The 25043-nt window shown below is 40.5% G+C and overlaps 1 protein-coding gene and 1 long non-coding RNA gene across 2 annotated transcripts in view; one reads left to right on the forward strand and one right to left on the reverse strand.

Annotated features, from left to right (window-relative positions):
- Positions 1-720: 720 nt before the first annotated feature.
- LOC309385584 lies at positions 721-6703 on the reverse strand. The gene is made up of 3 exons (XR_014174256.1): positions 6114-6703; positions 2568-2592; positions 721-854 (listed from the first exon to the last, which is right to left on the reverse strand). It is a non-coding gene; the product is annotated as an uncharacterized lncRNA (long non-coding RNA).
- A 208-nt stretch (positions 6704-6911) lies between these two features.
- PPP1CB (protein phosphatase 1 catalytic subunit beta) overlaps positions 6912-25043 on the forward strand; it is a 36264-nt gene continuing 18132 nt past the window's right edge. The window contains exons 1-3 of the mRNA XM_081940144.1: positions 6912-7249; positions 15830-15961; positions 24627-24857. Coding sequence (XP_081796270.1) covers positions 7198-7249; positions 15830-15961; positions 24627-24857 — 415 coding nt within the window. The 5' untranslated portion in view covers positions 6912-7197. The remainder of the gene's footprint in view (positions 7250-15829; positions 15962-24626; positions 24858-25043) is intronic.

Genomic DNA, 25043 nt, shown 5'->3' on the forward strand with positions numbered 1-25043 from the left:
CGCTCACACAGAGAGGGACTTCTTCGGGTGCCGTCCGCTAAACAGTGTCGGGGGGCGACACCCAGGAGCAGAGCCTTCTCTGTGATGGGCCCAGCCCTGTGGAATGACCTCCCCCGTGACATCAGGATTATTTCCGATCTCCGCTCCTTCCGTGTACAGCTGAAGACCCACCTCTTTCAATTATCTGGCCTGGCTCAACCGTAAATTTTTTCTTATTCCTCCTGACAATCCTTTTAAATTTTTTAAATTTTTAAATTGTGTTATTACTAATGGGGTATTTTAATGGTGATTTTTAACTGTCTAAATGTGATGTAATTTGTTACCTCCTCCGTGCATGTATGTCTTTGTATATGTGTATGTTTATGTGTTTGTACATATGTTTTATGTTTTATATGTTTTATTGTACGCCGCCCCGAGTCCTGTCTGGAAAGGGAGCGGCTAATAAATTCAAATTTATTATTTATTATTATTATTAAATTAATCATAACTTAGTTTTGGACATAAGATACCTGAAATAAAAATTAAAGCATCTCTTCATTCTTATAAAAGTATGAAATAATAGGAGAGGCTAGCACATGGCCATAAATGCTATGTATTGTAGGACTTCATCTAAACTGGATAAATTTTTCAATCTTCCTCACCACCAACCATTATGATACTACCATATTATATTGGCATTATGATACTATTATATTGGATTACAACAAAATAAACTTCACCCTCTTTTATTTGTGCCTTTCAGTCAATGTTGATTCCTGGTGACTGCCTGGACAGGTCTGTGAAGTTTTCTTGACAAGGTTTTTTTTTTGGAAGAGATTTGCTCTTGCCTCTTTCCTAGGGCTGAGAATGAATAACTGGCCCAAAGCCAATTGGCAGGGTTAATGTCAAAAACAGGACTAGAATTCCCAGCCTCCCATCTAGCCTGATGTTTCATTGCTATACCAAACTGGTTTTCATTTATCCCCTACCTAACATAATTATATGAGCATATATTGTAACTGTCTTCTGCCTTATTTATTTTTAGACTTTCCTCCAAATAACTCAAGGGAACATACCCAATTTCTCCCTTTCTCCTCTAGTTATTTATGGAAATTACTGATGGAAGGTGTTTGAAATTCAGAATTTTAATTAAATTTTGGTCTATAGACCTTTCATAACAATGAAAACCAAAGAAATAAAACTTTAGTTGATACTGCTTGCCTAGGCAGTTTTGCAAGTGTTTGTAAAACTTACAGTTCCATGAGAACTAGATAGGATTCCATGAGACTAAATAAAAAAGTTCACTTGAATGCAGTAAATCCTCCCCCTTTTATTGAATTGCTTGATACATTTGACTTCAACTCAGACTTTAATGCAGCAATATTTATATGATTAAACATATTAAGATTCTATTATTAAAAAGCGTAAAGTACATTTAATTTTTTTTACAAGTAATCCTCAACTTAATCCTCAACAAAACAGCTTGTTTAGTGGCCTTTCGAAGTTACAACAGCACTGAAAAAAGTGACAGGACCATTTTTCACACTTACAACTGTTGCAGCATCCCCATGGTCATGTGATCAAAATTTGGATGCATGGCAAATGGTTCATATTTACAATTGCAGAGACCCAGGTCACAGGATCATCTTTTGCAACCTTCTGACAAGCAAAGTTAATGGGGAAGCCAGATTCACTTAACAATCATGTTACTAATTTAGCAACCTCAGCTATTCACTTAATAACTGTGGCATGAAAGGTTGTAAAATGGGACAAAACAGTTCCACAGATGGGCGGTTAATGGGTCTACATCAAATTGGAAAATAGTACCCATACAGGGATCTCTCATGGGCCCAGTAATAGCCCAGAGTTTGTGTTCTCTATCTCTGGAGCTTCTAAGACTGGACAGATACCACTCGAGAATGGTTTGATTCATTTTGTGCACATTGCAGAAAGTTTTGCCTATTTTGTGTTTTTTCAACTATCATTATTCTAAGTCTATAGTTTTAGGCATTGGTACTGAAAGGCTTCTGAGGATTTTTAACCTAATCCTTTAGACACTGGCTGCTCTCAGAAAGTTAAGTAGGGTTGAACCTTATTATCACTTCGATGAGAGACGACCAAGAACCCCTGCAACTTTAGAGTATTCTGCTAAATACAAAGAACATCCTAGAGTAGGGGTGTCAACTCAATGCCTGCAGGCTGGATTGTGCTTAATCTGCCCCTCGAGGCTGCCCTGGAAACAGCAAAGGAGTGGCCGTGGTGCCGCTGCCAGCGAAAATGAAGCTCACCGAGTTCCTTTTTCGCTGGCAGAGGGTTGCAGGAGGCTGTCACAGCTGAAAACGGAGATTGGCAGCCTGTTTTTGCTGGCAGAGTGCTCAGGCCACCATAAACATGAGAGATGTCGAGCTGCCCCCCCCTCCGCCCCCCCTCAAGGTCAAACACAACCCTGATGTTGTCCTCAATGAAATTGCATCATTGTCCCCTATCCTAGAGGAAGATATTGGCAGACTACTTTTGATACTATGAAAAGTGTATGGGCATGCTTGTGAAGTCATTAGCAATCAAGTTGCCTCAAATAAGGCTCTTACCTTAATGCCAATTGAGCTCATGTTTCTAAAAAAACAGAATAAAGAACAGCATTTACTTTTCTTCTGAGTTGAAGGATGACTATTTCAATAGAAACTACATGTAGAGGAGACTATAAGAATTTTAAACACACAAACAACAAAAAAGACACTATTCAGTGTCTCAAAAGTGATAAGCAATACCAAAGTTGGCACACAAAAGTAAGAAAAAGATAAGATACTTACATTTATACTTACTGTTTTAATAGTAATGAGAAATATCATTCAATAAATATCTATTTTATTCAATTATTTGTACTAATCCAAATTTCTTACTCATTTACATTACTCTCGTCACATCCCAACTTATCAGTCAACTGTAGTTGTAACTATAAACTTACTTATTTATGCCCTTATGGATGTATGATCTATCAGCTATAGAATACCTCCCAACTCTGTTATTTTGTATTCTTTATCTACTATTATCACCTATTCATAGGCAGTGAAATAGTAAAACCTGTGGCCATCTTATTCTTTCCCTAGTAATTTATTTTCTTTTGATTTCTCTTTTATCATTCATGTTACAGAATTAGTAAACAAAGTATGTTTTAGACTAGTCTGTATCTATAAACTCTGCCACAAACATTCATGTATTTATGTCCACTAAGATTAATATCAATTACTGTAGTTTAAAAATGAAACTGATTTCCCTGCAGAAACATAACTCTATGCTGTTACAGCATAGGTAAGACAAGGAAGCTCAAATATGTAAATCAACCTTTTCAGCCCTCATTCGGAATTAATGTGAGAAATGCTCAGAATACTATATTCAAAATACATTAATTCAGAACTCCAATATTAACATAAAAATGTCTCTTTAAGAATAGCTCTCACAAGGAACTTGGATAGTGCCTTTGTAAGAATATAGTGTATATCATTATTTCTTTGGAGGGAAGAGAAATATTGAAATTTGGGTGTTGTTCTTACCCTTCTAGAGGTTCTGTGCCCCAACAAACAATTGTATAGGCCTTCTAAATGTTGGCATACTTTTAGTGCTTTTCAGTGCCTATCACAATTCTCATTCTCAATCATCATCAGCAACCTTATAACAACACTGGGATAAAAAAAAAAACACCAATGTAGAAACATCAACAGTAATACTCACAGGATTCCCAATGATCCTTTTGTCATTGTAATTGTGCAGATGTACAGTGGGGCCATTGTTAATTTCTGGTGAGTCCAGCCCCTAACATGTGTTCATTTGATCAGTGCACACATAAGGAGCCTCTGTCTATCCTGTAGTCTTTGTTTATCTGATACATGTGCACTGTTGGCTTTGGTTGTGCAAGAATAAATGAGTCTTGACTATCTGTGGCAATAAATGGAGTGCTTTATATTCACCAATGAAGTTAGCTGTGCTTCTCATGGTCTTGGATTATATGTAGAGGTATCATGAAGCAGAGAGTTTATATCCCGCAGAGAGTCTCTATTTCTACAATCGTATCTAACATTCCTTGTAAAGGTAGAGTGAAATAAATGTTAAATGGAAACATTATTCCCTTATATTGCAAAATGAGGAAGATTATTTTGAAGTCAAGAGCATATGGTCTCTCCCTATCTTACAAAATTCAAAATACGGGATAGATTGCTTGACAGTTGACTTAAAAAGTCAATTGCTTCACAGAATCAGATCTATAGGCTTTGAAGTGGCAAGGCGGTCCTCTCTTTCGCAGGCATGTTATAATATTATTAGTTCTAAACTACAAAATCTGAAAAATTGCTGGACAGTAACAAGAAATTACTTTTCTGTAATTCTACCTCTTTACTCCCATTCAATGGATGTCTCAGTTTTTGCAGCCCAAATCTCACATTTTTAGCATTCACTTTGAGAAGAATACAAATTAATAAAATTCTTTCTATTGTTTCTTGTCTTCTTCAGCCATGCTTTGTCTTTTTTGTTGACAATGTTTCATAGGAACTATCTTGTCTTGTAAGTTTTTCCATCTGCAATTAAAAGGGGCTACAGATAAGGTAATAAATCTGGGTAAGGAAAAGAAAAAGATGTTGGAAGATCTAAATATGCATCAAATATTTTATACACAAGGTTTTCCTATTTAAGATAAATACTTGGAGAAATAAGAGCAGCATAACAATGTATGTGGATAATTCAGCTTTCAAAGTACTGCTTGTCTCCGTCCAATCAAAATTGTTGTTTCACCTAGTTCCTTTTCTGGAATGCGCATGCATGCGCACATACCAGAGCATCAGAAACCCAAAGACCAGCTGGGCAGCGTGCATGCATGCACCAACCACCTGGTTTTTGGGTTTCCAGCACATACATGCATGCTGGCCAGCTGGTCTTCATGTGCACTGGAAACCCAAAGACCAGGTGGACAGCATGCGCATGCTGAAGATGAGCTGGCCGGTGCCATGGGTGTGCTGGAATCCCAAAGACCAGGTGGTTTTGGGGTTTCCAGCTCTCCGGCGTGTGCAAAGACCATGTGTGTGCTGGAAACCAGAAGAGCAGCTGGTGCCCAGAGAGGGCTCTGCGTGGCACCTCTGACATGCATGCCATAGATTTATCATCACAGACCTAGTTGTACTGTTAAGAATAATTGTATTTTGCCCAATGGGCTTCATGAGAATAGAAGAATTTAGTTCTCAGATCAACTGAACTATTCACATAGCAATCTATTAGCAAAGCCCAGAGGTTCTAAATTCCTTGTTACTTCTTTTAATCATTTGTTCATTTCTTTTGTGTTAGAAACATTAATTAAATGTTTTGCATTATTGCCGGATTTTTCTTAAGGCATCAATTGGGGATTTAAAAAAACCTTGTTATTCAGCGCTGAACAGGAAAGCAAAGATAAACTACTTGTTTTATTGCCAAAAAAAAAAAGCCAAATGGATGCATCTCTGAAATCATAAGATAAATTCACCAGAATAACTATTGTTATTGGACAGTGAGTGAACCTATGGACTAAATGGCCTTTTTCTAGGATTCTAGAGGAATCTAGAACAACATCTTTTGATATTAGTTTCCTGTAAAATGGGTTTTCTTAAACTCTCCAAAATTTCTGATTGAAATAATTTGTACCTGTTTTTTCTTAAAATTAAAGATATACTCATTCTTATTACTTTTTTGCAATAGAAAAGATAACTGTTTTTATAAAAGCTGTGCTGCCCATTTTGAAAATGTATAGTGTTATCCATCCTGTAATGAGGCAGAATTTTGATAAGGTCAGTTGAAAAGCTAGGAAATGGTCAGCAACTCTTCATCTGTATTTAAATCCATGAAAATAGTGGAGTGGGGAGAAAAAGTGTGTCAGATTTACTACCTCTTAAGAATGGCGGAAAACCTTCAAATGTATATATTGGCTGGCATCATGTGCAGGAGTGGCATTACATAACACTAGATATTGTCCCCATTTATTAGTACTCATTACCTTTGTTCATGTCCATGTTTATACATATCTGTTTTATCTTGTACATGTTTGACAAACTAAATAAATAAAAAATAAAAATAAAAATGTCTTCAAAGCTTATATAGAGAAGAACGTAAGCACGTACCTATCCCCATTGTGCACAGCAGTTCCAACCAAAGTTGTTGCAGAACTGGAAGCTTTGATATGAAGCTTTAAACGTGATACCCGAGTGAAAAGACCATGTGGCCTTTTACTAATAAAGCAAATAAAGTTTCCACTTTTGAATTCCAAACATCTAAGATTTTGTACTGAGCACATGGTGACGTTTTTCTACTTAACCAACGTTTCTTCCAAAGTATCTCAGTTAAGTTTGCGCCCATTTGAGAGTACCCCAATTTTTGAGCCATTCTCCCGAGAACGTTATTTAATCACGAGCGCCAGAAAACAAGGCTGTTGTTCAAAACTCTTTCTCTCTGAAAATGCTTTAAGGGTAAGGAATATTAGTTACTGGGAGGATAAAAGCCCACAACGAACAACATGAGCCTGTGTTTGAGCGATCAGAACGGAATCAACAGCTGCGATTCTGCCTCTACCGAGACTCTTTCCGAAAGATTTTGGACTTAAAGCAAGGACTATTGAAAAACGATAAAGTCCACTGCACCAAGTTATCATTGTCGGAGCCAGCTACATCTCCACGTCTCGATGTTTTAAAACTCAGACCCGACCTTCTCGTTACTAGGATACTAAAGCCGATGGCAAGAAGGGAGAAAGGCAGTCCGAAACAAGCCGCGTCCACGAGCGGCGGCCTTTGAGCCTGTTGCGCTTGCGCAGGCTCTCCTGCGGGAGGTGGCCTAAAAGCCGCTTCAGCCTTTCGGAGCCGAACCCGATACTCCCGCGCAGTTGTTGACAAGAGGCGCGCGCTTGTGGAAAGAAACGAAAGGCGCTTGCGCGGAGAGGCCCAAAACCAGGCAGGAGGGTGGGGAGGAGGAGCGGCGGTCTCGCGTTCGTCGCTTTCTTTGCTCCCTCCTCCCTGCTCAGCGGCGCTAGGGAAGGAGAAAGTAGGACGGGGGTCCCCGTTGGGCTGGGCGCTTTCGGGGGCTGCACTTGCGAGGGCTGGAGCCGCGGCCGGGAGGGAGGGATCTGAGAAGGAGCTGTTGCTTTCGCCGACGCCTCCTCCTCGGTGAAGCGCCTTCTGTGTTTCCGCCCGGGACGAGTCCATTGGTTACAAAATGGCGGACGGGGAACTGAATGTGGACAGTCTTATCACCAGGCTTCTAGAAGGTGAGTGTTGGCGGGTCGGAGGGAACGCCGAAGGGCGGGCTGGGATCCGGTTCTCTGGCTTCAAAGACGAGGGGGCATTTTTTTTTGAAGCGCGAGGAGCGAAGTTCTTCCTCGAGGGTCGAAGCGAGGCGAGGGAGCCTGGCGAAGGGCAGTGCGGGTGCGGTATACTTGTAAGCGGACACATGTACTCTGCCTCCGGGGGCGAGAAGATGGTCGGATGGCCTTGTTCCTCTTGTGAATGCGCTCTAGTGGAAGCCTCCCTAGAACCTCCCGCTTTGCCCGAGCGCGGATGGGAGCATAGCTCTTCCTTACCTCGAAGGGGCCTTTACCGCCCACCCGCCGCCTCTCCCGAAGCGAGGCTGGGGGCCCAGAACCTCCCAAATAAGCAAGATTCCCCACCTCCTCAGCCAGCTTTTCTCCTCCAACCGCCACTACTACTACCTCTCGGTTCTTCAATTACTACGACGAGTTAATTTGAAAAGCGCAATGTAGGGAAAAATAGGAGCCGCTGCTTAAAATAAAATGGAATTAAAGAATCATCCGCTTCTATCTCGCCACACCCCGTTAGCTGCTGCCCACCTTAAGTAATTTGTAGGCTGTGGTAGAAAGGAGTTACCCTTTAATATAATTCAGACTGCTATACACTAATCCCTCAAAGAATGGGTGGTATTATCTGGCATCCAGCACGTGAAATGGACCTCGGTGCATGAAAGCTGAGGCTATAATCTCAAGTGCTATATAGTACCATATATATACCACAATACCATTACAGCTCGAGTGCAATATTGGTAACATTATTATTCATACTTTTTTCTGTTGGTAGTGTGTAACTGCTACCTAAGAATTCCTATGGTTATCCAATATTTTACTGTGCTGAGAATTTGTATTAACTTTTTTTCAACTTTGCAGCTACTGAGTATATTTACAAATATCTCTGACCCTTTTTTACATGCCATGCGTGCATTTTTCTAGTTCTGTCTTCCTGGAAATTTCCCTTATTTCTTCTCAATTCACCTTAAAAAAGCATATTTTTTCTTAGATGCTTTTAAATTGGATAAAATACTTAAAGGATTGTACAACATAGAATAAAATGGGGTAATTTGAATTTCAACCATAACGTTTATAGCAATTTGTACAGAAAAAAATAAATTTCCATTTCAGTAGAAAAAACTTTAGGATAGTCACTTTTCTTTATTGCATGATATGCTGGAAATTTTAGTGCAATTTAAAGCATAGCATATCTATATTTTAGAATTTTGTTGCCTTTTTAGTTAATCTTTGTTATCTCCCAGCTGTTATGGTGAGCACAGCCTGTCAGAAAAGGTTTCCATGCATGAGTCTGCTGTAATGGAAAGTTAGCAGCCTGCTTTGCAGATGCAATTTTCTATGCTCTGTGAGTGAAGTATTTGATATTGAGGAGGAGGTAACTTTAGCACCACCTATATTTTGTTATTCTAAATAGTGTTGTTTAGAAGCTTAATCCAGCTGTTCTGGGGTTATAGATACGGATAAGATGCCATCTACTGAGGATAGGCATCACATAGCACATGATTTAGACATGAGTAGACTAAGGGAAGCAGAAAAACAGAAACCATGACAGCTTTCCACAGCTGTGAGAGAAAAGTGACTATTATCAGGCAGGCAGCATAAGGATTTTGGATTGATGCAACAAAATGTGTGTTTAGGATACTAGTTATATTTTTTGGATGAAAGGTAATGTGTCTATTTAAAATAAAGTGTGTAGGTTGTGAGTAGTTACTGCTAACTGAAGATATTTAACAGCAAGATATTTAACCTAATAAAATATGTTATTGTAAGATTGGCTTTGATAAAGAATTTATTTTTTAACTTTTTAGAACAGTTGAATCTACTTATTTTTTTGTATTCTATTACTATTCACATTCATGGCTGAATTTATTTGTTGGAAGATGTAGTCTGAGAAATTGGGAAACTTTTTCATGGAACTGTAAGGAAAATCAATGGCACTCTGATTTGATATTTATTAGTCGTACTGCATTAAAATAAGTTATATCCGGGAAATGACTTCAATATTTTTTGTTTTACAGTTTTGATTGACTTTTCTGCTCTTCCAAAATAGGGCAATCAAAATGTATGAGAGACTGAAACACCACTTGTCTAACTGAAGGGTAACTGAAGAATGGAGTGTTATAATTAGAAAAAAAACCATATAGGTAATAGGGAAGAGCATAATAAGCATATCCAGAGGGAATTCCCTCATAATTTTAAACTTGAAATTCCATGGAATTGTTTAAAAGAAAAAAGTAGGAAAAATTGCTTTATAGTTTGTGGTCACAATACATGTTGATAATGATTTAAAAGAGTTAAATTCCTAGAGGGTAATTTTTTTAAAACAGCTATTAACTATAATCCGTATATGTAGTTTTTCTTTTCACAGGCAGTGTTCTTTAGGTCATCATAACAAGACAAAGCTATTACTTGATTGTGGTCTTCCCAGACCCATTTAATTGATAACCATAAAACAGCACATGCTGAGCTAGGGAGATTTCTGGTTTGATTCAGCAGGGTTATTTTTAAATATATGCCAGATGTAACATATGCACTGTCCTATAGCGCTTTGCTTTTTAAAAAAATAGTTTTAGGCATAACTACAATTGTGTTTAAGGAAAATAGGGGGGGGGGGGGAATCTTCTTCCATAATGCTTTATAGGCTAAATAGCTCAGATATATTATGCTGTTTTTCTGAGTCAGAATATGTGGTGTTTAGATTTTGGTTAGTTTGGTTCATGAGAGGGGAAATAGAAGGAATGGTGCCTCCCTTGAGTTGGTCTAGCTAGATGGCTGTATATTTTATACAGAAAGCAAAAGAACAAGTTTGCTTTCAAGTTTAATATTAGCGGATAGACTCTGCTGGTATTTTTATAAGTTAGTCTTTCTACTTTCAGAAATTTGTCTCAATTTCATATCAGCAAATAGTTAACATTGGTTAGGGTTCAAATTAGCTGTAATTCTGATTTCTAAAATTATGAGTTATAAATGATTTCATAGTGACTATTGGACTTTTTGAAAGCTTTATTGCCACTGTTAAGAACTAAAATCCTATTTCTAATAAGTGGTAAAGTTTGTACAACCTATTGAGTGAATTTAAGAACTAAAATATCAACAAGGGCAGTTCATTGAAGTTTTTAGGAAGCAACGGTTACTGCGGGACTCCAAATGCAACATAATTTTCTGTCTAGTTTTTTTATTACATTCCATTACATTCATTATTCCCATTATTAAGAGGAAATAAAACATGTTTTTTGCAGAAAAGAAATGGCTAAATGTTGTGTACAAATCCAATGATTATCTGAAATATTCTAATACATAGGTTTGTAAACTTAATCTGAAATCTGTTTTCATCAACATTTGCATGTATTTCCTGATATGTGAGAAATTAGCTTTGAAAGTAAATTTGTATTTTTTAATAAAATTGTTTATACTTTCAGGGATACACTTCATAACTCATGTCCTCTATAGCTTACAGTATTGTAAATATTTATGCTGTGCGTAAAAAACAAATATACTTTTATGCATATTGAAAATGGCAAAACTTTATATAAACTTTGAAAATAATCAAAACAAGTGTTGGATTCTAATTTAGAAATATTTAGAGGCATTTTTGCTGTGACTTCATAATATAATTGATTCAGCATTTAAAAAAAAGAAAATCTCATATTGGGGAAAGAGTAGGTGTTATAATGTTTTCCGAGTGTTTGGACTTCGTTTTCCGAGTGTTTGGACTTCGTCTTCCAGTCTCATCTGGCATGATCGGCGGAAAGGGTTAGAATGGTATTTAGGAGCATCTGGAAGTTATTACACATAGTATTCTGTCTTAAACTAGCATGAGCAAGGCAGTTGCTTGTTCAGGTTTCCTGTCCCTATAAATTCTCTTAATGGTGCTTAACAAGTAAGTGTTGTCTTTGTCTTAACTCTTCTGAAATACTGAGTTTGTAATAAAATAACTGATTCTTGTAAAAGTGAACATATACAGTACAATGAATCTTTTTTTAAAGAAGCCAATTGGTGGGTTTTTTTAATCTGCAGAAGAATCAATATTCTATTATCGTATCTGACTATTCCTGCCCAATGTGTCTGGCCCTGTTATGCTGGTGCAAGACTTTGATACTTTTTGGGATAAAAGATAAAAAGACTATCCTCCTTAATGCCACATTTGCAGGAGCCTCATCTTGCTGTACTCCCCTGAGATGTTTTATTTCTTTACTCACACTTCAGAATATATTAATTTTGGACGTATTTTAGGTTTTTATTTTAGGACTAGTGAACAGAATGTTGCTTATAAAACAGTTTTTTGGCTTATTTTCACTTTTCTCTATAGCTAATAGTTCCAATTCAAAAATTAGTATTTGTGCTGTAACAAAAGAATTAAACCGCTGTATTAAACTGCAAGGGATGCGGTGGCTCAGTGGCTGAGCTTGTCGTTCAGAAGGTTGGCAGTTTGGTGGTTTGAATCCCTAGTGTCACATAATGGAGTGAGCTCCCGTTACTTGTCCCAGCCTCTGCCAACCTAGCAGTTCGAAAGCACGTAAAAAATGCAAGTAGAAAAATAAGGACCACCTTTGGGAAGGCAACAGCATTCCATGCGCCTTCGGCGTTTAGACATGCAAGCCACGTGACTATGGAGACATCTTCGGATAGCGCTGGCTCTTCAACTTTGAAATGGAGATGAGCACCGCCCCCTAGAGTTGGGAACAACTAGCACATATATGCGAGGAGAACCTTTACCTTTATTAAACTGTAATTATGAATGGCAATAAAATACACCCTCAACAGTATATGTATTTACGAAAAGGGCTAGATATTGTTTAGCAACAAGAACTTTATTGTGAATGTCCTATAGGTAGTACATTAATAATGACAGCTTTTGCTGAAGTAGTTTTTCTTAGGTAGATTGGGAGGATGAGTTGGAGATAATAAGTAATAGTTCATAGATATAAAACTTTTATTTGAGTATAACTTTTTTATTTCAACCATTGTATAAATAAGATGATTTTTCTGTTGACTGCTGCAAACTTTATTTTAATGGGCAAGATTGCATTCATGTAAAAACTAACAATAAGTCCAATTAAATTAAGTGAAGTTTTCTGATAACCCTATGATGTCTTTATGTTTGTTTTTCTAACTTTTCGTATAAGTATGTAATATTTCTGTATGCTTCATTTAATCCAGTTGGATTCCAGAGTTTTATAGAAATAATTTAAATATTTTTCTCCTGGAGGTTGAAGAATAGTGTTGAAGCTTTTTTTGTTTTTGTTTTGCTTTTGTAATTAGCTTTTAAACTTTAAAATAGGTCACATATGTTTGAGGTATAACTTCCATTTACTTTCATGTTAAGATACAGTATATAGAACTAGCATGATAAGTTTGACTAGGATCAGGGACAACCATGAAACCTATTTGTTAATTTTGGACCAGTTATTTTCTCCCAACCTTTTTTACAAACTTAATGCTGAAAATGAATAAAGCATAAAATAAATAAGATCATCATGTAAAAGCTGCATTAACCTCTGGGAGTAAAGTTAGAACAAAAATCTAAGAAATAAATACATAAGTAAAAATAAGTATGGAATAGTTTCTTTGCATCTGGGATTATTTAGCCAATGAAATATCAGTCACATAGGCATCCAAACATTTTTTGTTGGCTATTAGTTTTTAAAGAATAGAGGTAGTCCTTGACTTAAGACCACAATTGGGATCAGAATTTTCTTTGCTAAGCAACATGTTGTTAAGTGAGTCACACCTGATTTTACAACTTTATTTGCCAGGGCTGTTAAGCAAATCACTACTTGTTAAATGAATCATGCAGTCGTTAGGCGAGTCAGGCTTCCCCCATTTGCTTGTCAGAGGCTGCCTGAGAAGGTTGCAAATGGTGATGACATGATCCTGGGATACTACAACTGTTACCAAGCATCTGAATTTTAATTATGTGACCATAGGGATGCTGCAGTGCGAAGATAACTTGTAAGTTACTTCTACTGCGTAGTAAACATTTCATCTGACAAATGTCTGTTCTTTTTCAAAAGTGTTAAGTTCTTTAATTCTGCTATCACATTTAACTTCATAGGCAGAGTAGTTTTTAACATACCTCTGTTGATAATTTATCAAGGTCAAATTTCTTATCTGACTGCAAAAACATATCATTACTGTTAGTAAACTATGACCACTGGAAGTTTTTGGAGGTGGAGAAATCTCCCTATAAACTATGTACTTTAAAAAGGGAGTAGCTAGTAAATGCTTAGCTATACTGTGTCAAATTTTCTTGAGGTACTCTTTATCTCCTTACTGTCATTGAAACATATATCTTATGTTCATAGTTTCTTTTTAAAAAATTGTATGTTCATAATTTTGGATTGGCATTAAAATATAAAATACACTATTCTCCAAAGTTGGTGGAGACAGCATCCAGAGTGGATTAACTCCATCCAGCATCCAATGGGACAACTATGATGTCACACCTCCTGTGTAGCTCCTCCCAGTTTTAGACTCAGTCGATCCAGGACTGGAAAACTTTTCAGTCTTACCAGACAGATATCAGTCTCCTCTTGAAAACCTAAAATGGAAGCAAGTACTCTCCCAGGATATAAGAATAACTATACATTACAAAAAAACCAGAGATGCTATTATGAAAGAATTCCACTGACACTTGTGTATAAATCAAGTCCTGTTTATAGTGAAATCTGTTTCTCCTGTCCACACTCTGTAACAGTTTAAAAACCAGGGTGAGGGAGCAGGAGAGATGGCTTTCACCTGGCTCTTGTTTCTCCTCTGTTTTGATAGTGGAGTAATCTAGTATTAGGTTGTTTACTTATGACATCTGAGAACTGTTTCTCAAGAAAATAAAATGAATAAAAAGAATGGGGAAAAATACTTTTATATTAGTTCAGACTCCCATGAGGCTTTATTTAAATTTTTTGATACATTTTGGATGCTCTCATAAAAATCTGCTCTGACGTGTTCTGCATAAAGAATCTTTTCCCAAATCAATTTTCCAGCTTATAAATTGGCAAGATTTAAAGAAAAATAAATTGTCTAAGTATTTAATGTGAAGCAGAGAAGGGTATGAGTTCCAAAATAGAAAACACTATGGATCCTATAGTAGTCTATTTCTTCTGCTGTTTTGCATAAGACACATTTTATTTAGATACTGGATAGTAGCAGAAATGGGATCTCTGATATATAATCTTGTATAATTGATCACTTGTATAATTGAACTATATCCATATCAATATGATTTGTCAATAGTACTAGCATTATTTCACATGCAGTTTGGTGCTTTAGGTGGTCCATTCCATAGGAAAAACCATTGGATTTGTATTCTTTTCCATGGCTTGCTATTAATACACTAATTTTATGGGATTTACGTTGATTCCTCTTTTCCTTTTTCCTATACCAGAAGAAGTAGGAAACTCCTCTTTGGTCTTCTGTGGTTGAATTAAAAGAAATAGTAGCTTTGGCCAGAAAAAAATGACATAGATTTATCTTGAAACACGAGACAATTTTTAAACAGTATAAAATTAAACAGACAAAAAGGGTTGTTGTTTTTTAATCTTAGTTTAAAAATAGTATGATTTCTGCAGAATTGTATTTCCTTCAGCCCAGTAAATAAGTATTTTACCCAAATAGCTTGGAGTTCTGGAACATCTGAATTAGATTAACATCTGAGGCATAGGGAGTATAACAAAATGGAATTAACAAACTTTTTTTTCAAATTTGGGTTGTGAGATTTGAAATCAAGTATTTTTCCTAATTTTTATTTGTGGGAGGCCTCATACTTTTATAGTGAAAGTGTGACAGATGTCAAAAGCTTTTCTTTTAAAAATTCTTTTTTAAAAAGTTTTTTTGTCTATAGTAGAAGTTTCTGCATTCTGGCTGCCCTCTGAATGCTATATTTGCACTTCCCCCAAACACCATAATCAGGTTGAAGATAGTATCACTATTTGGAGCAATACAAAAGAAGAATTAACTCAGTGATTGCAGTAGTTGCAGATTCAAGGAATCTCGATTAAGATGAAATTATAGAAACCCCTACATTGGGGTGGTATGATTTCTGAATGAACTTTAAAAACCTCATTATTTCTAAATCCATATGCCTCTGGAAAAGTAGAGAACATAGGCATAACTACCTTGTTAAGAAGGGGAGTTTGATTTGTAGGCAGTTCACAGATGAAGAACCTCTAAATTAAAGACAATTTCTAGCTATGAAGAGGCTGCCTATTACTAAAAATTCAGTTTGAGTTCTCCTTAAGCTGACAAGATGTTCAGTGCTTTCAAGAGCCACTGAAGCTATTGGATTTTTTTTACACAAGGCCTGTTTTCAACGGTTCCTAAAAACATTGTGTGTCCTCAGTGCTTCATCTGCTTGAGGGAAATCAGTGTGATCCACCTTTTTTAGTAATACACAATGTTTGTAAGAAGTTCCAACTTAAATAACCAATTTGGGTTAAAAACAGGAAACAAATCATTCTTAACTGAGGAACTGCATTTTTTCCTTGACATTTTAAGAGATTCAGAATTTTAATGTTTTAATTCTTTGACTTGCAGTGCGAGGATGTCGCCCTGGAAAGATTGTGCAGATGACAGAAGCCGAAGTTCGGGGTTTGTGTATAAAATCACGAGAAATTTTTCTTAGCCAGCCCATTCTCTTGGAGCTAGAAGCACCACTGAAGATCTGTGGTATGTGCTGATTTCTTTCATGTTTAAAAAAAAACCTTTAACTTGGATGACAAAATTTCTCAATATTGATGATGGATTTAAGTTATATAAAAAAACACCACAAAACATTCCAATCTGAAAGGATGATTGGCTAAGTAATCACTTAGTTTTAAAATTAAACAGTCATTGGAATGGGAATTAAAGGGTAAACTAAGACCTAAAATTTGTAGCATTCTGTGCAGTTATTTTGTATCTATATGTTTGGGATCTTCTGAATATCCTCTAAAGAAGTTTTTTTGTCTTTTGAGCTAAACATCAAGAATGGCAGATGGTTTTGAGACTTTGAAGGAGTAGCAGAATGTCATTATAATAGCTCACAATAATCTTCATTTTCCAAAATTAATATGTAGTACAGAGAAATCTGTTATTTACATTCATTTTTTCAAGTGGTCAGAATGATTGTCATGTAGACTGACATGGTACAAATAAAAATGGAAAGTAGAAAATATGTAATCTTAAGTCGCATTTAAAATGTATTGGGTTTACTGGGCTTGTATTTTTGTTAGGTGTAACCAAATGCTAATACAATAAAAAGGGATTTACTACCTTTTTGAATTATGTAATATTAATTTTAAAACATCTGTTATGTATTTATATTAAAAAATGTAGAGTTTAGAAAACAAAACTTGGGAAAAAAGAGGTCCCTTAAATATAGTCAGATCTTTAAATTTCCATTCCTTTAAAAAAACTATTTATGATGAAAATTAAGGAGGCCTCAAGGCTTTCAATAAATCTTTTTCAAAGTTTATTAAGGACTTTTTGAAAATAAATTTATAACATCAAGAGGATATGACCCCAATCAGCTGGGTGAGCTCAAACAGTAAAGATTCATGTTCTAGAACTTGACTCCCAAGGAAGCTGGAAAAAGAGGACAAAACTTGCAGCCCTTTTTTCCAGGGCGCTGCTCTGGAGAGTCCAAAGAAGGGTTAAACACAGCCAATCTGCCCAGAACTGAATTGAAAACTTTAAGCCACGCCTCTGGTGCCGACTCTCCTCAGATTTTTTCAATTCAGCTAGCCCAGTAGACGCGCTTTAAGATTTCTCCAGTTCTAAGATTGATTCCTTGGACTCTCCAGAGGAAGAATAATTTTTTAAAACAGCATATTTAAGGATTTTTAGAGCAGGCTGGTGAGTTTAAATTTAAGTTTGTTTTTTTCCCTTTTTAATTGGGTTTTTCTCACCCTTTCGGCTCTCCTGGAGTCCGGGGCTTTGCTCTGGCTCCTAGAAGCCGCAGGCAGCTGTTGGGGGAAGCGCGTGGGTCGGAGTGCCGACGCCAGCGCTGTTGGGGCACCCCTACTGGGGGCCGATTCCCACTGGAAGCCCTCCGTTGCAATTTGTGCTTCTAGCAAGTCAAATTGCTGCGTGGGCTTCCAGGGCAGCCATTTTGGCTTCTTCCCTCTTTAAATTTGGCGCGCAAAAGCTCCGGTGAGTTCCGGCCCCCATTTTGGATTGCGCAATCTTCCGGCTTTACTTTTAAAAGTTTTTTGCCGCAGCTGCCTGGTGCCTGGCTCTTTGCAGGAGCCGTGTGGAGTCAGACTTGCCCGGTGTGACCGGCGACCTGGGCCCCAATCCAAGCAAGTGATAGTGGCGTGGGATCGTGGCCTGCTGGGTCGCCTCCTTTACTCTCCTGCAGGCGCTGGGAGCAAATTCTGCTCGCGCCTAAGAAATTCCAAGCTACTTCAGGCCTTGCAGTTTCTCTGTCTCCTCAGGAGCATCGTGCTGCGGTGGGCTTTCTGGAGGTGGTGAGTGGTGGTTTTCCCATCCCCCTACTGTCCCAACCAGTGATTGTTACCATGGCAGATCAGGCCCCTGAGTCTTCTGAGGGTGTCTCTTCCAGAGTCCCTGTAAGACAGGCCGGGAAAGCTGCCAGGGAGGCCATTAGAGGGAATAAGCCTTACTCCAGGCATGGCCCCAAGCAGGGCTCAGGCCTAGACAAAGATGCATTAAGGCGACAGAAGGCCTTAGAAAAACAGTCTTCCAAAGCCCAACAGCAGGCCCAATCTTCCCTTTCGGTGTCTCCTGGGGAGCCCTCCAGGGAAATTCCTCCAGCCCAGGGAGGCCCCATTTCTGATAGTGAAGAGGAAGGGGATTCCTTGGCCATGGCAACTTCTCCAGGCCATTCCATGGCTGATCAGGCTGATCTCTTTGCCTGTCCCTCTGATATGGAGGAGGGACCAGCTCCAATGGGGCCCTTAGCCCCTCAACAGCCGATCCCCGGGCCCACTCAAAGGGTTCGCCCCATTGAGGCCCAAGGGCCTAACCTATCCACTGAAATGCAGGAAATAATTAACAGGGCCATTTCCCAGGGCATTGAGGCAGGCATGCGAAAAGGTGGCAAGCGCACTCGCAAGACCCACCATTTTCAACCCCAGGAGGATTCCAGAGAGATGACTCCTAGCCTTCCACCTCCGTCCCTGCATTCTTCAGTGGCCTCTGATGAGTCAGACTGGGAGGAAGAAGAGGAATTTCTTCCTAGGCAGGAAGCTGAATTCTCTGGGGATGAGGCAAGCCCCGCCAAAAAGCCGGCCTTTTCAGGCTTATTTAATTTGGATAATTTCAAAACCATTTTAGATAAGGCTAAGATCTCAACTCGCATGGGGTCCACCCCCCCCCCCCCAGCTCAGGTGGTTGTAGACCCTGATGATCTATCTGGGGATCTCTTTGAGGAACCCATTTCGGTCCAGGAAATAGTTCCTGTACCCAAGATGTTCCTCAATTTAGTTCAAAGACAGTGGGCGCAGCCAGCTACCATGGCTACCCCCAGCAGCCATGACAAGAAGCTATATACGGTGGATGCCAGCCTGGAGGAGCTGCTCAAGCTCCCTCCTATCGATCCCCCTGTAGCGGCTCTTACCTCCTCTTCTGTGCTCCCTCCTGACCTGTTGGAGGGGCTCAAGGCTGAGGACAAGAGAACCGAAACTGCTTGTCACAAGACCCATCAGGCAGCTGCATGGGCCATTAAGTCCTCCGCTTCAGCCTCCTTTTTCTCCAGGGCGGCTCTCCTGTGGCTGAGGCAGCTGTTGAGGAAGATACCTGCCAAGGACGTTAAAGTCAGGCAGGATATCAATAAAATCATGGCAGCCACAGAGTACACTACTGATGCCACTCTGAATGCTGCTAAGTTTGCCTCGCGTGCCCTAGCGTCTAATGTTACTTCCAGACGCCTCCTGTGGCTTAGGCACTGGAATGTGGATATGCGCTCCAAATGGAAGCTTGTTACTGCCCCCTTTAAAGGGGACAAGCTGTTTGGTGAGGTCCTTGATCCAGTCCTTGTGGAAAACAAGAACAAAAAGAAAGTGATGCCATCAGTCACCAAAAAGCCTGATCGTAAAGGTCCTGGCTCTTACAGGAGGCAGGCCTTTCGGAACAATGAGCCCTCCACCAGCTCCACCCCCTATCATCGGGCGTATCCCCAGCAGGGTGAGCGGTCTCAGGACCGTCAGTCCTTTCGAGACAGAGGTCGCCAGCAGCCCTTCTCCAAGCGGCCATTTCGGGGGGGCTCCGGCTCCCGACCCTTTAGGAGGTATAAATGACCATCACAGGTCAGCTCCCATAGGAGGGCGGTTGCAGTTGTTCCACGCCAAATGGGAGCAGACCACGTCGGACCAGTGGGTTCTTCAAACGGTCCGCATGGGTCTCACTTTAGAATTCTGGTCCCCCCCTCCCCGCCACTTCATCCGGTGTCCAGTTCCCTCAGGGTTAGTCAAAAGATCCCTCATGGAACAGGAGATAAGGCACCTCAAGGAGATCAGGGCCATAGAACCTGTCCCAGCAGGCCAGGAAGGAAGAGGGTTTTACTCCATCCTGTTTCTGGTCCCCAAAAACTCAGGAGGGTGGAGGGGGATATTAGATCTAAAGAGGTTCAATCACCACGTGACATATCGCAGGTTCAAGATGCAGTCCCTCCAGTCCATCTTGGGGTGCATCAGGCCAGGCGATATACTAACGTCCATAGACCTCAAAGAGGCCTACCTCCACATCCCTATCCGCAAAGCCCACCGCAAGTTCCTGAGGTTCTCTTACGCGGGCCTCCATTACCAGTACCGGGCAATGCCATTCGGCCTGTCATCGGCGCCCAGGACATTCACAAAGGTTCTCGCAGCCGTGGCGGCTTTTCTACGGTCACGTCCGGTCAGACTCCACTGTTACCTAGACGATGTTCTCATTCTGTCATCATCGCATCAACAAGCTGTCAGCGACCTAGAACACACCATGCAGGCCCTCCGGGACCACGGGTTCACCATCAACCTGGAAAAAAGTCATCTCGTTCCCACGACCAGACTGAAGCATCTAGGGGCCGTCATCGACACCACCTCGTGCACGGCATCCCTGTCCCCGGAAAGGGTGGCCAGCCTTCAGGTGCAGCAGTCACGTCTAGTCAAGGTGGTTCAGCTCTCACAGCTCCTCGGCAAGATTATCTCGTGCCTGTCAATCGTGCCTAAGGCGAGACTTCACTCCCGTCCCCTACAGTGGCTCCTGCTTCCATATCAAAGAACAAACGAAAGCAGCTGAACAAGACTGATTCCAGTTCCAGCAGAGGTACGTCGCTCTCTAAAGTGGTGGTTGTCTCCGGCCCTGTTAAAGGGGTCGCCATTCAAGGAGCCAGTCAGGCTCACCATCACAACGGATGCCAGCCTGTTCGGTTGGGGGGCCCACTGCCACAACCAGCTCGCACAGGGCAGGTGGTCCCCTTCCGAAGCCGCTCACAGCATCAACTGGCTGGAGCTGAGGGCAGTCAGGCTTGCGCTGAAGCGCTTCCAGAGCACCGTTCAGGGCCACCACGTGCGCATCATGACAGACAATGTCGCCACCAAGGCGCACATCAATCGACGGGGGAACGCGCTCCAGATCCCTGATGAAGGAGGCGGAGCTCTTGGGTCGATGGGCGGAGAGGTATCTCCTTTCTCTTCAGGCGGAGCACATCTCGGGCACGAGCAACACCCAGGCGGACTGGCTGAGCAGATCCACAGTCGACCACTCGGAGTGGCGTCTACATCCGCTGCTGTTCCAGCAACTGTCCCAGAGGTTCGGCCTCCCGCTGGTGGACCTGTTCGCCACCGCGGCCAACGCGCATCTTCCGCGGTTCTTCACAAGGTTCCACGACCCGAGGGCGGAAGGAGTCAACGCGCTGCACGGCCCGTGGCCGAAAGGTCTGCTTTACGCTTTTCCCCCGCTACCTCTTCTTCCCAGAGTCATCAGGAAGATCCTAGCAGAGGAGGCGGAGGTGCTGCTGGTAGCACCGTACTGGCCCAGGAGAACCTGGTTTGCAGACTTGGTGAGTCTTTCGATCACACCACCGTGGCGGATTCCTCCACAGGACAATCTCTCTCAGCCAGGGGGCCCTTCAACATCCAGAACCCCAGTGGCTGCAGCTGGCCGTCTGGCACTTGAGAGGGATCTCCTAAGCAGAGGCAAGTTGTCAGACAAGGTGATTGGCACCATCCAAGCGTCACGACTGCAGTCCACGACGCGCATCTACGACGCCACTTGGAAATCCTTCGCCAGCTGGTGCACGGCTCATGGTACGTCTGCGCCCCTTGCTTCGGTTCCTGTCATCCTGGACTTCCTGCAGGAAGGTTTGGACAAGGGCCTGGCACCTAACACCCTGAGGCGCCAGGCGGCAGCCCTGTCAACCATCCTCTCAGTTGAGGGCTACGCATCTCTTGGCCGGAATCCGACCATCCGCAGTTTCCTCAGGGGAGCGACCAACCTGAGACCCCCAGTGGTCCACAGATACCCATCTTGGGATCTCAATGTAGTGTTGCGGTCCCTCATCGGGCCCCCGTTTGAGCCCATTAAGACGGCCAGTCTCAGACACCTCACATTCAAGATGGTTTTTCTGGTCGCTATCACGTCTGCTCGTCGCATATCGGAACTTGCTGCCTTGTCAGTCAGAGAGGACTTGTGTCTCATTCGTAACGACAGAGTAATCCTGAGGCTGGACCCTTCCTTCATTCCGAAGGTCAATTCCTGGTTTCATCGGGCGCAGGAGGTGGTCCTTCCGGATTTTTGCCCGCATCCTCGGCACCCGAGGGAAAAGCGCTGGCACATGCTGGATGTGCGCAGGACTATTCGCAGATACATCAAGCGCACGGCCAGTTTTCGGAAATCCGAATCTCTATTCGTCTCCTTTCAACCAGCTTCTCAAGGCAAGAAGGTCTCTTCATCTACCATCGGTGGATGGCTGCGAGCCTGCATTGCGCTTGCCCACGTTTTACAGTCCGTTCCTGTGCCTCGCAATATCACAGCACATTCGACTAGAAGCGCCGCCACCACAGCTGCCTGGTCTACACAGGCACCGATTGAAGAGATCTGCAAGGCGGCCACCTGGACTTCTCTGTCTCCATTTGTCCGAAATTACAAACTGGACAGTTTTGCATCAGCGGAAGGGGCCTTTGGGAGGCGTGTTCTTCAGGGCATCCATACCAGCGGAGCGACCCTGATGGCTGAGCCTTCCCGCCCTAGTGACAGTTAGCTTGGGCATGTCCCTTCTTTGGACTCTCCAGAGCAGCGCCCTGGAAAATGACCATTGTCTTACCTGAAGGGTCCTTTTCAGGGCGCTGCAACGGAGAGTCCACCCCGCCCTGGGGTCTATTCTCCGCTGGTGTTTGTGAAGTCACAGTGTTGTTTGTTGTTTCTGTTATTGTTGTTGGACTATTTTTGACTTGTTCCATATTAGACTTCCAGTTGAAGTTTCAGCGCGCAACTGTTCCACGTCTTCATTGAATAAATCTGAGGAGAGTCGGCACCAGAGGCGTGGCTTAGTTTTCAATTCAGTTCTGGGCAGATTGGCTGTGTTTAACCCTTCTTTGGACTCTCCGTTGCAGCGCCCTGAAAAGGACCCTTCAGGTAAGACAGTGGTCATTCTCTGCTCTCACATCTTTTGGAACCTTTACCTCCATTCTGGGATAATTAGCAAGTGGAAATCGATGTTTGTATTTGAAAGGAAGAAAGTAAAAAAAGTAAGCATACACACAATGGGGAATAAACATTAAAATAAATGCCTTGATACCTTGCTTGTGGCTGCTTAGGATATAAAAGAAAACTTTGGGGTGAAATTGATTAAGGTCATAGTGACCTGAGTGCTAATCTAGGTTGCAGAGCTGAGCTAACTTTCTGTTAGCACCTTTCAGGGAAGTGCAGCCTGTCTGGCAAAGAGAAGTAATTTAGAAAGCAAGAGCTTTTCCAAGCAATCTCTGCAAGAGAGGAAATTCTGGGAATGGGAAAATTGGGACTCTTAATAAAAAACAGTTTAGGCAATTAGCCAGGGGAAGGCTCGTTGAATTACTTATTAGACCTTTCTTCTGCCTTTACTATTTATAAATAAATAATCACCAGGAGTCCACTCTGACTCAAAGGCACAAATAAAAAAGGAAGGATGAAATTTATTTTGTTTGCAGAATGAAGTTTTAATGGCATCATAATCATTGCTGCTGAGGAAGATTGAAGGATTAATCCAATTTAGATGAAATCCTACTATCCTTAGTATTTACAGCCATCTGCTGGCCTCCCCTATTTTTTCATCCTGTTATGAGAAACAAAATGAGAAGAATTTGCTTTTATTTCCACATATTCATGTCCAAACTAAATTATGATTTTTATATGGGTTATCTTAACCATCCAGGATGTGAACCATAGTGTGAAGCTGATGTGCTTCAACACATCGTAGTTCAACATACAGTATATTGTCCAAGTTCTGTTATAGTAGTAAATTGTAGTTGAGTAAAAAAATAAAATACTTTCAAAGCATAGATATATAAAAAACATTATTTTATATTCTTGTATACATCTGCCAATAAAAATACATGGGCAGCTGTATACAATAATATAAAATATCAAAGTATTTCCTTATGATATAATTAAGAACAATTATAACGTCAAATGCTAAATAAAACCTGAAAATACCTTAGCAAAAGGACTGCCTATAATTGGTTATCTGAAGAACGTGATATGAATATGGGAGACTCATCAAATTCAAAATCAATTATGGTCACTCATGTCCATAAATATCACAGTTTTGATTACGTAGATTTGATTATGTACTGGTATTGCTAAGGGAAAATTGGCACATATCTTATGCATATGGTTGATGTTAACTGATTAGCAATTATAAACAATTGAACATTTAATACTCTTATGAAGCTTCCATTAAAGGGACAAGGAAGATATTCTATGTTAATAATTTAGTAAACTTGTATGGTGCCCAGCTCTCAAGACTGAGAGGTCACAATTTGTGTTCACAACAAATTATAATAAAACCAATAAGACATCAAATAATGATAAAAGATGGGAAGTTCAGTTGAAGCAAGGAGTGTTGCTTTCCCTCACCAAAGGGCCTTGTAAAAAGTCAGGTCTTTACAGCTGTTGTAAACAGAAAGTAGGGGCCATTCAGATCTTGGGGGAAGCCTCATTCTATATTCAGTCTAATGAGCAAAACAATTTCAAAATTATTTGCAAGATAAAAATTCAGATAGGCAGAATCTTGAATCACCCTTGGTGTTTGCTATATTAATTATTGGAGAACTTGAGAAGCAAAATTCTGTTTTTTATTTCCAGTTGTTTAGATAGTTGTAAACTGATATAAGCCTCATGATACTTGTAATACAACTTTTCTTAATTATTTTAGGTGACATTCATGGCCAGTATACAGATTTACTTCGATTATTTGAATATGGAGGATTTCCACCAGAAGCTAACTATCTTTTTCTGGGAGATTATGTGGACAGAGGCAAACAATCCTTGGAAACTATCTGCTTGTTACTTGCGTATAAAATAAAATATCCTGAGAATTTTTTTCTTTTGAGAGGAAATCATGAGTGTGCTAGTATAAATCGCATCTACGGATTCTATGATGAATGTAAGTAAAATTTTCTGTAAATGATTCTCTTTTATGAAATGACTGCAATATTTTGAAATGCTTAATACATTTATGGTTCAAGTTTGTAATGCATCCTCTTGCAACAAGAAGTTAGTGAACTTGTTGAGCAATTCATGTCATATAACTTTGAATGGTCATTCTACAGTGTAAATATTATTCCAATTT

Source organism: Natrix helvetica (assembly GCF_964273705.1).
Source record: "Natrix helvetica genome assembly, chromosome: 2".
Lineage (NCBI taxonomy): Eukaryota > Metazoa > Chordata > Lepidosauria > Squamata > Natricidae > Natrix > Natrix helvetica.